The sequence below is a fragment of the Botryllus schlosseri genome, chromosome 10 (assembly GCF_051294905.1).
Source record: "Botryllus schlosseri isolate E-star chromosome 10, Bs_hap1, whole genome shotgun sequence".
Taxonomy (NCBI): domain Eukaryota; kingdom Metazoa; phylum Chordata; class Ascidiacea; order Stolidobranchia; family Styelidae; genus Botryllus; species Botryllus schlosseri.
In genome coordinates this window covers 23,929,984-23,942,028 of record NC_137245.1, presented here as the reverse complement: position 1 = coordinate 23,942,028, position 12,045 = coordinate 23,929,984, and the positions used below count along the sequence as shown (strand labels likewise).

General features: G+C 42.0%; 2 protein-coding genes across 2 annotated transcripts in view; one reads left to right on the top strand and one right to left on the bottom strand.

Annotated features, from left to right (window-relative positions):
* Positions 1 to 12,045, top strand: part of LOC145447642 (E3 ubiquitin-protein ligase UBR4-like) — a 133,660-nt gene that overhangs the window by 96,971 nt on the left and 24,644 nt on the right. The window lies entirely within an intron of this gene.
* LOC145447658 (uncharacterized) lies at positions 220 to 5,765 on the bottom strand. Its single transcript, XM_080325913.1, has 4 exons — positions 2,795 to 5,765; positions 1,735 to 1,867; positions 1,454 to 1,547; positions 220 to 876 (listed from the first exon to the last, which is right to left on the bottom strand). The coding sequence occupies exons 1-4, from the start codon at positions 2,957 to 2,959 to the stop codon at positions 666 to 668; spliced, it is 603 nt and encodes a 200-aa protein (XP_080182039.1). The 5' UTR covers positions 2,960 to 5,765; the 3' UTR covers positions 220 to 665.

Here is a 12,045-nt window from a genome sequence, read left to right as displayed (position 1 = left end):
GCTTGGCTCCTGTCCAATTGGGCGGTTTGGGGTGCCCAAGTTACGGTCCTGCACAAAATGAAAGAATCGAAAACGCAAAAACTGCGCTGTTTAGCAATGAGTCAGCTCGTATCTGTTCTGTACTTGTCGCTCGCATGTCGTCAAATGACTCGTCTGGAACTTTAAGTCAAATCGAACATGTTTCTAGTCCTAATGTTACCTCACGAAGTTATGAATCAGTTTAAAATTTGATGCTTTATTTATGTTATAAATGGACAAGCCTTCAACATTCAATTTTAAAATTATGGTATACAATTGTAATATACCTGGCGGACCGGGAGGAATGTCGTCGCGGACCGGCGGTTGAGAACCACTGGCCTAAGACATGAGAGCCAATTCGCAATTGCTTCTGCAGATTCTGATGTGCGTTAAATACGATTTTCACCGGCGACCTCTCCACATAATAATAAGCGGCATTGGAGTGATAGGGTTTGTGAACAAATCGCGCTGAAACTCTTCCTTGCGTTTGGATGAGATGTGCTATATGTGGCGTTTATTCTTCTGATATCTTAGCTATATACATTACACCCATAAACACAATATGTTTTGATATCAAACCTCGAATCCGTAATATTCCATCTCTCACAAGTTATTAAAGTGACCAATTTGCATGAACGCATTCTTATCTATAAATCTTTAACTACAAGGCTCGCTGAACGATGAGGTTCGGGTATATCGCAGAAAATTCTTGTGCGCGTGTGCGAATCGACGTAATCTTCAAATAATGTCTCTCCGACTGTAGTAAATCCCAGTCTTCTGGCAATTCTCTGAACGTAGTGGCTGAAGGCAATAGTGAAAAACTTCTTGCATCCTTCCCGTTCAGCCAATTCCAGTGACCTACAACATTCCAGGTATATTATTTGTTAGATATTTACATTTTATGGGATTTTTTGTATAGATTGCATGGCTGCTTGAAACGCGCCACCATTACCGTAGTATATTGCGATTATGAGTGTAAGTTGTTGAGGTACCAACATTTCTTGCGTACGGTCAATACGCCACCATATAGACTACACAATAAGCGGCAATGTATAATGCGATAAATATTAGATATCCAGCAACAACACCCATCGTAATGAAAAAAGCGGCAACACATTCCACCATTTCCTTAACACCCGATCCCCAATGAATTTGAATGACCGAAACTTCTGATTCGAAATATTTTTGAGTTTCCGGTATACCTTGGTCATCGATACCGGTAATTATAATAAGAGAGCTAAGCGCGCAGATCATCTGTAGTGGGATTCTCATGAATCAAATTAACTGTATTGGAGCGAGGAAATACTTCGAGATAAATTCTGGGTAAATTCAAAATATTGAGAAGTCAAAGACCATAATAACTCTTATACCACTTATTTGTCAGATGCGTGTGTCTATATAGTAGAAGTGTAAACCGATATTTGCATCAGAATACCTTCTTATCAGCTCCGTGCCGAGTCCTTTCTCTGATCGATCTTTACGGCAAACCAAATATAGACCCTGCATGTAGTCTTCAGTTTTCAAAACACCTGAAATTCCACCATCTTTGAAAAATGACAGCAAAATCTAAAAATGACATAAATAATGTGCTTCATACAAGTGATGATTTCCGGCTACAGTGTCGAATATTTGTTCCGCTTATACAACCTGACATGTTATGTTAATAGACAATAACGCAAAGACAAGTACGCCGAAAAATGTTTGGAAATATCTTACCCCGAACAGCTGACGTACTTTGAGGACTTGCGTCACCCTCCATCTTCTTACGCATCAAATTTATCTTGCAACCAACCAGGTCGCCCGAGACTCTGTCAAATGCTCCGAGACTGAATTGATGCTTGAAAGCCTCCTGAATAGTACTCTCAGTCAGCAGTGGCCAGAGAAGTCGCCATTATAGAAGGAGAGCCGAATATTTTTCACTCAATTAAACCAGAAGTAGTGATTTCAAAAACATTATATACGTCCAGTGAAAGTAAAAAATTAATGTCTGAAAACTACTCGAGAAAGTAGCTTTTAAAAGTAGATTTGGACATAGGGTCGCGTAAAAGACTGTTGAAGTCTGACACCAAAGTATGTAAGTTGTTATAGTTTGTTTGTTTGGTTACTTTGGTAATTTTGCACCAGACCGATATTCTTTAATCTTGATTCCATATATATCGATCTGTAGCACGGTCCATGCATGACTATTAGGCTTTTATAAGACACCACTGACGCGGATCATTTGCCAATATAGCCAAGCCTATAAATAAACCTACAACACTTAGGTAGGAATTCGGGAGTCGACATCGGTCGGACTCGAACCCACAACCCATTGGTGTTGTAGCTGTGGATTATACCACCACGCTATCTCACCACTTGTTGTTGTTTATTCAACAAAAAATTGGCGCTTATCGCCTAGCGGCCTTTTGCACCACGGTTATTGAGCATATAGTAGGGTATACACAAAGTTACAGAATAACATGAATTGATCCACATGCGAACAAAACATAACAGAATAGCATAATTAAATAATAGACTATGCTGGCTACACGAAGACGATAACATAAATTCAACGACATACGAGATTATACGAAAATCAGTGAGAAATTCGCTTTCAACAGAACACATTTCAAAGTCATCTTTTGGGCAACTAATTATCAAAGTAAGTAAGTAAGTAGGTATATAGTACAATAAAGCCCGATACTGTTTACTCTGCACAAGTAAAAGTATTTCTTTACTGACCACCTCTGCACTCAGCGAATGTCTAGTTGATGCATGCTGGTGCTGGTGTATATACCTGAATTACAGAATCCGAGGAGAGCTTTGCTTCTTCAACGGATAACTCCAGTTTCCGAGTTACTGGTTCACGAATAAAGTATTCTTCCAGCATTATCTTGCTCACTGCCTCAGAATCCGCGTCAGTTAGAATCCTTATGTCGTAGATTTCATCGAAAGCAGACATGTCATATCGTTTCAATATTTAGTAAACGCTGTAATCAAGCTCATATGCTATATTGTATACAAGTATAGGCTACTCGTGACTTCCAACTGTCTATGTAGGCGGCCTACTCTCTCCGGAAAGAGAGACGACTAAACGAAAGATAAATCGCGGAGAAAGTGCTGCGCAATAGTTGAACTGCGCGGTACATTCCCCTATGTACCATAATCATGAACGACATGAACTATGACCCTGTAATATGCGCATCACTTGCCTTTGTGTGTCAACTCTACAAGTGTCAGCGGACTCGACCCGGTTTGTTTACTTTCTCATCGTGCGCATGCGCATGGACTGTATTTTCGCTGCACTGTTACTGCAGGGCTACCGAATATAGAACTTTGGGTGGTCAGAACTTTGGGTGATTCTGTAGAAGTCTGGAAATGAGACCGTAATATTGATGCTTGACCGGGAGTGATCACGGATCACCTTTTTTATTCAACACAATCAGAATTATGTAGGGCGGACCAGTGATATGACGTAGGTTGATGACTTCATTGTTCTTAGCTTTCGGGTTCCAGAATCTTGCCCTCGTGGTACTCAAAGTTCCAGGGTGTCGCTAAAATGCTTTAACTTTCAGATGACACCGGCAGGTCATAATAGTTGGGAACAACTTCTATCGCCCATTAAAACTATTCGTTCTAATAATTGATATAATTGATATATAAATGAAGATTATTTTACGGATAGGCCTATACGGAATTTTACGGATCTTCAATCACAATGCATAAAGATGTTGGATTTTTAGATCTTCTATGAGAGAGTGTCAACATTTCTCCAGCATCCGGGGGTGTCGCCGACGGAAACCGTATGATGACCGCAGGTCAGAATCTGCAGAAACAATCTTGCTTGACTCTGACGTAGGCAATATAGTTCGATGATAACGTCCGGAATTGCGGTTTGTTTGTCGTAATTATGGTGTTGTCGACTACTATGATCATTTACAACAGGCTGGTATTCTTTATTTTTATTTCGTAACTGCCGACTTGTAACTCGGCCCACTCCTAGGCTTTTTGTAAGACACCGCTTAAGCGGATGAGATGGCGAGGAGGAGCCTAGATAAACCTCCAGCACTTAGGTAGGACCTCGGTCGGACTCGAACCCGCAACCCATTGGTGTTGCAGATGTATAATATACCCAGGACCGTAACTGCCGCACCTCAAACCCCCTATTGGTGGGGGCCAGAGCTCGAAGGGGGCCCAAAATTATTTCGTGAATTAGCATTGAAAATTTATGCAGCTTTTTCTAATTTTGTTCGCGCTACGCGCGATTTCAGCATGCTGAATATCTTGATTATTGGGTACTCTTCCCCAAGAAAAAATACGCAAGATTGATAGAAATGAAGATATTGGGCATCACCGCGCCACGACGAACCAAGACAAAAAGTTTTAGGCAATGTAACATGCGACTCCAAGAAGTGTGCCAGAGCGATCGACAGATAGAAAACCTTGGCTGAAAAGGACTGCCCTTATGCTGACCGAAAACTTCGGTATATAGACAAAATACAAATAGGTTTGATTGTTCATAGGCGCCTAAATGACCGACGCCATACGTTCCTGTCTCGGAAATCTGAATCTCACAAGTATAATACCATCCTGCAGGGAAAAATTATATGCAAGTGAAGAAATACCAATTTGAAATCGTGTGCGTCTTTTCGTTTAGTACGTTTATGCAATTCTTTATTTTTTGATATAGTAGACTGGAGGTCACAAAATAACATCATGTAACGAAGTCATACCGGCGGGTCCGTGCGCTCGAAGATGTTTAATTATTATTTATGGGCCATACTGTTTCCAAGACACCTCACTCAGCTCTGCTGGTAGATCTGATTACGTGAGCAGACAGGACAAGAAATTGAACGCAATAGCCTATATATGCAATTCGCAATCTTATTAACCGATTTTATCATGAATTATCGAAAAGTTTCGCGCTTCGCGCACTCACTAAATAGTGCAGATAATTTCGTGGCAAAAGCGAACAACGTGATGGGGGATCGGTTTGTCACCCTACGGGAGCCCAAGACCCAAGTTTTTTTTTGGGGGGGGGCTGACGAAGTGCTGTTTCGTTCCTGCCAATGGGTATACGACCCAAGATGTTCAATTATTATTGAGTTGTCCTACCTTTTCAGACACACCTCACTCTGCTCTACCGGTAAATGTGATTACGTTAGCAGAGAGAGGATAACAATTGGTAGCAATATATATGCAATTCCCGATCATATCCCCTGATTAAATCATAAATTACAGAAATTTTTCGCGCTTCGCGCGTTCACTTGAAAACAGCTTGCTCATAAAACGGATACCCAATGCAGATAATAAGTAGCGGTCAACAGCGTATTGCCTGAGGGGGGGGGGTCCGGTTATCACCCTATGGGGGGCCAAGACCAACGTTTGGGGGGGGGCTGACGAAGTGCTGTTACGGCCCTGATTATACCTAGGGTTGCATTTAAAACAAACAGCGTTTTAAAACACTTTGTGTAAAACAAGTTTTAAACAGTGTTTTAAACAAAGGCCTTTAAAAAAATTGTGTTTTTTGAAGTTGTAAATAGGCTACTTTCCAAAAAACATGTTGTATGAGCCTACGGACAATTACCACCCGATATGGCCGACGTATATCGATATGGGATGGTTGGAACCCTCAAAATAGTCGATTCAACATTAATAACACTGATATTTCGTCAAAGGAGCTATAGGCTACTACCCTATATTTTCAATTGCCAATGTAAATCCACTATGACGTCACAAATGAATAATCGTATGACGTCATGGCTTAAAAAAACATTTTTTAAGTTAAGGTCTTGTTTTAAACATGTTTGTTTTAAATTGATTTTTGTTTTATGCGATCCTAATTATACCACCACGCTATCTCGCCACCAGAATTGAGGTTGCTTGCATACTTTATCTAGTGCTGCCAGGTCATTGTAGAGCTTATTGCTCAAATTGCTCAACAGAATCGTCGCGTATGCGGTGCGTAAAGCAGAAGATGAAGAAATCACCTGCCTACACACCAGAGATGAGCGCATTTCATATTTTAAAATCCATATCCTGTTCTGGATTGGAAATTCTAATCCAAATCCGCCTTTATTTTATGTCGCATCGATAACCAATTCCAAATCCTGTAATGGCTGAAATTTGATCAAAAATACTTATTGTATAGACCAGGGGCGGCCTACCCGTGGCCCACGAGGTAATTTCCGAAATTAGTTATATTATCAATCAGATCGTGAACTCGCAAGGCCAACCAAAAATTTAATTAGTCTGGCCGCAACTATAGGGCTGGACAAAATCGAGTACCTGAGTGATTCGATTCTGAATCACGTATTATGCTTCGAGTCGAGTATCACTCATTATGACGCCATAACATAATATACTATGTCAAAGTTCAAATATGTACCTTTTATGCCACTTGTCTGTTATCCATCATATTAAAGATACTTTGGTGTTTTTTCGACCCTACCGATTTCATTGCACTTTGTGACAATGTCGCGGGAGGATCATGTCTTCGGAAATGTGTTATTTCCCGCAACAATAATAGCTTTGTACATTGTGTTTCGTATGCTGGGATACGGCCATTCGGCCAATCAAGCTTTCGTGGCTTCTACAGTGAAAAATAGTATCGAAACCATAATTCTAGTTGATAAAATATCTTTCGGTGGCTAGGAGCGTATAATTTCAATACTCGAAAAAATCGTCTTTTACTGCTCGACTCGAATCATTAAAATAATTACTCGATTCAGATTCGAGTACTCGAATCATTGTGCCCAGCCCTAGCCGCAACACATGGGATGTTGATGACTAAAATATCAGTTTCGACTGAGATCCATAGGCCAGTCACATTTTTGGTAGATCTTCGTACATTACTATAAAGGGGTAGATTTATCCAGAGTAAAAATTCCTTCAAGCTTCGCGCAATATGTTATCACTCGATTTTTTGCTTTTAATATTGTGACCCCCTTCTAAAAATGAACAAAAAACGCCTAATATACCAGATTTATTCAAACTATATTCGCAATTACGAGAGAAAGTGTCGTCCAACATGCGACCTTGCGTTTGCGCTCGCAGAAAGACCGTCGACGATGAAATCTAGGCACAAAATGATTGATTGACGCACGTTGGCCGAAGCTTTCGATATCGATATGTCCAGGAGCCGGATAGTCCTGTCCTTGCATACTGAGCCCAGTGATGTACAGAAGACCCGTAATATACTCAAGTAACAATTTATCAACCTATTATTGACCTGTAAATTTTAAACCTGTAAAAATGTTCGCGCTCCGCGTGGCTAGTGGCGGCTATATGGTTTGTGAATTGCGTGTGGCCCTTTGGCCGAAAGGGTTGGCCACCCCTGATAGAAACCCTGCATATAGCTTTCAGTTTTTAAAACACCTGCAATCTACCATGGCATTAGACTATAATGCGAAAACTACTACATCGAAACTGGAACTATGAAGTTTCTTTCAACATGACGTGACGCGTCTTTGAAATATCCCAGCATTTCTGAATGACCTTGGAATCCAGATGCAATGCTGCGAATGGTGCGGAATGTCAATGTGCCAAGTTTCGAGTTTTTTTTAATTTATTTTGTCATTACGGAAATGGATCATCAGGAATGCTGTACTAGTGTAGATCATGGCGCACAAGCATATATCTGTCTACACCAGGGGCGGGCAGCTTCTACAGCCGGGGGGCCGGATATAGGAAAATTAAGAACTTGGCGGGCCGGATTGCTGAATCGATACATTATTCGCCCAATTATTTACATATACAAGGAATAAATCGTATTTAACGAACGTATTTTAACGACAGCGATGTAACTTCAAAGCCATTTCTCGCCAATAATGACGAAGGCAATGTGGATTTGGGAACATCATTGTCATACAGGCACCACCATGTCTGCTTCTCTCTGATCAATCAACACACGGTGCAATTCTTAATTAGGATTTCAAGGCGTTCGATAATCCCGGTACGACAAATTTCACCAAGATATCAATTCATCAGGGTTTAGTAGGTGACGAGATAGCGTGGTTGTTCAACTATGTGGCCTATTTTATCTCGATATTGAATCCATGCGGCCCGCGGCCTCTACGAAATTTGAAAGTGGCCCCCGACCAATTTTGAATTGGAGACACCTGGCATAAGCGGTGTCTTACAGAAGCCTTATAGAAGTGTGCCGTGCTACAAGTCGACGGTTAAGGAATCAAAACTAAGAAATATCGGCCTAGTGTAAATGACCATCGTAGTCGATAAACACCATGACTACCACAAATGACATTAGGGTTGAGTACATGGTAAATGCCGATAATGCAATAAGTCTTTTCTCTTCGACGGGTAAGCTCCACTCTCGCTCGCTGCGCGTGCGCATCGCATACATGTGTAATTGTGTATAATGAGTAGGCAAATGACATTCAGTCACTAAAAGTTGACGTATGTAAGCAAGTAGTGGGAATCTCGGAAGACTGGGGCCGCGAGCAACACTATCATGTAAGACGGAAACTGTTCGCGGGCCGGATCCGAGATGGTGTGAACGTGAGTGAGGTTCACGTTCGCGTTCTGTGAGTGAATCTCGGAAATTTAGAGGTTCGCGTTCACAACAGAACCGTCGTAGGTTCTGCACTGTGAACCTTTTTCATATATTACAATTTTCACTTCATTATAACATCTGTCGTTCAAATTTATTGCATTTCAACTGCGGGCTCTATGCATGGCGCTGGCAGTATAAAAAATCAACACTATACGAGCATGCATCTTGACAATCTCAAAAGTTTTACTTGCCCTGATACAAAAGTTTGCTCGAATTATCCAGCTTGACCCGCAATCACACAACATCACGAGCGAAATGCGTAGTCAGCGAATGGTGTGTAACCGAACGGCTACAGATGCTTATTCAATCAATCAATCAGGTTTATTAATATTTTCATCGTTTCAAAACATCACAAGACTGCGATACAATGAAAAGATAGGAAGGTGTCGAAACAACTTGGAGTAGACAGATCAGATCAGACACCCACCTTAGCCTAGGCGAAGTAAATAAGAGGCATGCATTAGTTGAACTCTGAAATATAGCTACAATGGCACCGCTATACTAGCCTACTGCTAGCGGCTATTATAGTCTAGCGGTCTAGCAAATAAACCACGATCCGCGGAGTTCTAATAATTTGATATTTAAATAATCATGTTCAGACTTGGGGTGATTACTTTATGAATGTAATCGATTGCGATTACGATTACTTCGGAATCACGCGATTACGATTACACCAAAATCAGGAAGTAGTCGATTACGATTACGATTACATTGGAAAAGTAATCACGATTACTCACGATTACATTTGTTTTGCTAAGGACTATAGTCTTAAATGATGTATTGGAAGACAATACAAGGATTGCGATGAAAAGGCTTTATGAGATATCAACTTTCTTCATACATCATGCGTCATTTGCTTATTACGTCATAATATACCAATTGCCCAACTTTATAGTGGATGATTTATCGCATCCAACGATTTGCATTATTGCCAGGTCTTTACCTGCCGCACCCCTAATTCCTTAATAGAGTGGGGAGCGTGCTCGAAGGAGACTCAAAAGTATTTCGTAAACCAACATAAATTATAGAGTATTTTCGAGAATTTAATTAATTCTTGAAAATGTTCTTCGAGCTTTGAGATTCAAATGTCTCTAGTACAGGGGTCACCAACGCGGACCAAATGAGTCGCCCGCGGTCGCTGTAGTAGTGGTGGCTTTTGGGGTGGGCGAGGTGGGCGGTCGCTGGGGGCCCTCCTGGTCGAAGGGCTCCTCTATTTGGATTATGCGCTTTTTTCAAGGATAATAACGAATAAGCATGGAAATCCGCGTGAAGCAAGAATAGGATTCCGTACAAATGTGTCAATCATCATCAAATCTCTGCATTTGTTAGAAAATTCCCGTATCCCGATAATCATCACGTCTCTGCATGCCGTAGAATTACTTGGTTTCAATGTAGTCTATTCTTGCACACATGAAAAAATAGACATGGCCGAATCCAGCACCTGGCCAAACCTTGATAGATAGATAATAATAACAGATGCGAAAGGGGGGGTCTGGGGGTCGAAGCACCCATAAGTTACGGATAGATACTTATAGGGGGGCCTCCGGTAAGTCTCGCCATGGGCCCCCCGTTAGTAGGGCCACCACTGCGCTGTAGCAAATATCCAAATGAGAGATTTGAAAGTTCAAGCTGGTTTCATATGAGCAGCAGTTGAACATGGGTCGGCCGACCCCAAGGAACATACGAACGCAGTCGCTCGGGGCATTGCTTGTCTTCGCCCACGCGGCGGCTCAACGGGAATCTATAGTTAATATTCCCGAGTCTCCACGCGGAGATTGGCGCTTCTGCGAGCACTGCAGCAACGCAACTGAGCTTGGAGGAGCTGGTGTGAGTCCCTGCGAGTGAGCGTTTTTTGTTCTTGGTAAGGGGCGGAAACCCGGCCCAGTGCTCTGATTGTCTTACTCTAAGTGAAGAAATCCAACTGAACACGGATAAACGACGGGAGTACGTGCTAGCCCGTCGGTCGTCGCAATAATCAGTACACACTACCAGGGCTTTGGAGCCGGAGCCGGAGCCCGGAGCCGGAGCCCCGGAGCCGTGCATTTTTACCGGAGCTGGAGCCGGAGCTCTATATAAAATTCAGCCGGAGCCGGAGCCGGAGCTGGAGCCAGTTATTTGAGGGGTAGCTCCGGCTCCGACGTATTTCATAAGATGCTATATTATATATGCAACAACCATATCTGCTGAGTTCACGAATTCAACAGCAGGCCTTCGCGATATTAAGAATCTTTTCCTCTTTGGCGCTACATTTTCCGACTAACCATGTTCCTGGGGGTTCAACAGCAGAGCAGTCGTATGTTCAATGTTCAATTTTCATACATGAGTGCCGAACCTCGGTATGCGACATATGCCTGTGAATATTGGGGTATTCGGCATACGCGCAATTTCATCACCAGCACAACCTTGTTGACCAATTGTATACGGTTCGAAAATAATGATCACTATGTATTATGCGAAATGGGAGAGATGGTAAAAACGTGATTTCGTTGCACATGCCGATATGACGAGCACGAGCCGAGAAATTCCGTCTCATCATTGCTATGAATCGGATAAGCAAATACACGTTTTTTCGTGATAGTTCTTTAGTCGGGCCGCGAAAGTGGACAGTGTTATTGCGAGTATGCAATTATGCATGCTAATTGCAATTCGTTACTGCGCATCATTGTCATCTCCAGTAAGGATTTTCGAGCTTAAATAGGGGATGGCAGAAGAGTAGGCCAAAACCCCATAGTATTCTATGTTGGAGACAAACTACTGATTTGATACGCGATTTCCAATTTGTAATCATCTGTTTCGTAAACTTGTATAAATGTGCAATGTTCATACTGCATAGTTTAATTCGTTATGGGCATGGCGCAATGTGCACGGCACAGTGTTTATTTCGATTATTCGATTCATTTCAACGGGAAAATATTATTCCGAAAAACTTGATCGACACCGGATGGACTGGTAACGAGTGCACCACTATCGAACGTCAAACCATTGGCCATTTGGTACAAACGAATTTCTATTGATCACGTCGTTATATCCGCCCATTTTGCCCTTACTACAGTTGAATGATAATCGCACATTTAAAGATTGAATCAAGCTGTGTGGTAATGGTAATGGCCCAATGCAAATTTACGGCTGCTCCGAAGCCCTGCACACTACACAAGAAGTAGCTTTTTGTTTCAAAACAGTTTGTGACCCCTGCTCCGGTAGATATCTGGGTTTGAAATGCATACCTCTTCCCCTCAAGAAAAAACATACATAGGCTATTTTATGGGAACAGGCATTTCGGAGCCGGTCATTACCGCGCCACGATCCCACAACACACCAAAAGACATATGCAGTTTCGGCCAACACGCAACTCCACGGGATGTGATACCAAGGGCGTAGCCAGGAAAAATATTTGGGAAGGGTGAAAAATTAGATGACGCAAATGAGCCCCTCTCCCTTAAATATAAGGAAAAATAGGGTAAATACGATGGTCTTGG

What these genes read in the sequence shown, in the direction of transcription:
- LOC145447658 (XM_080325913.1), bottom strand. Translation starts at nt 2,959, where the DNA reads ATGTCTGCTTTCGATGAAATCTACGACATAAGGATTCTAACTGACGCG. An exon ending in CCTCGGATTCTGTAATTCAG is followed by an intron (nt 1,868 to 2,794) that starts GTATATACACCA and finishes AGTACTATTCAG; the next exon opens with GAGGCTTTCAAGCATCAATT. An exon ending in GGCACGGAGCTGATAAGAAG is followed by an intron (nt 877 to 1,453) that starts GTATTCTGATGC and finishes GGAATGTTGTAG; the next exon opens with GTCACTGGAATTGGCTGAAC.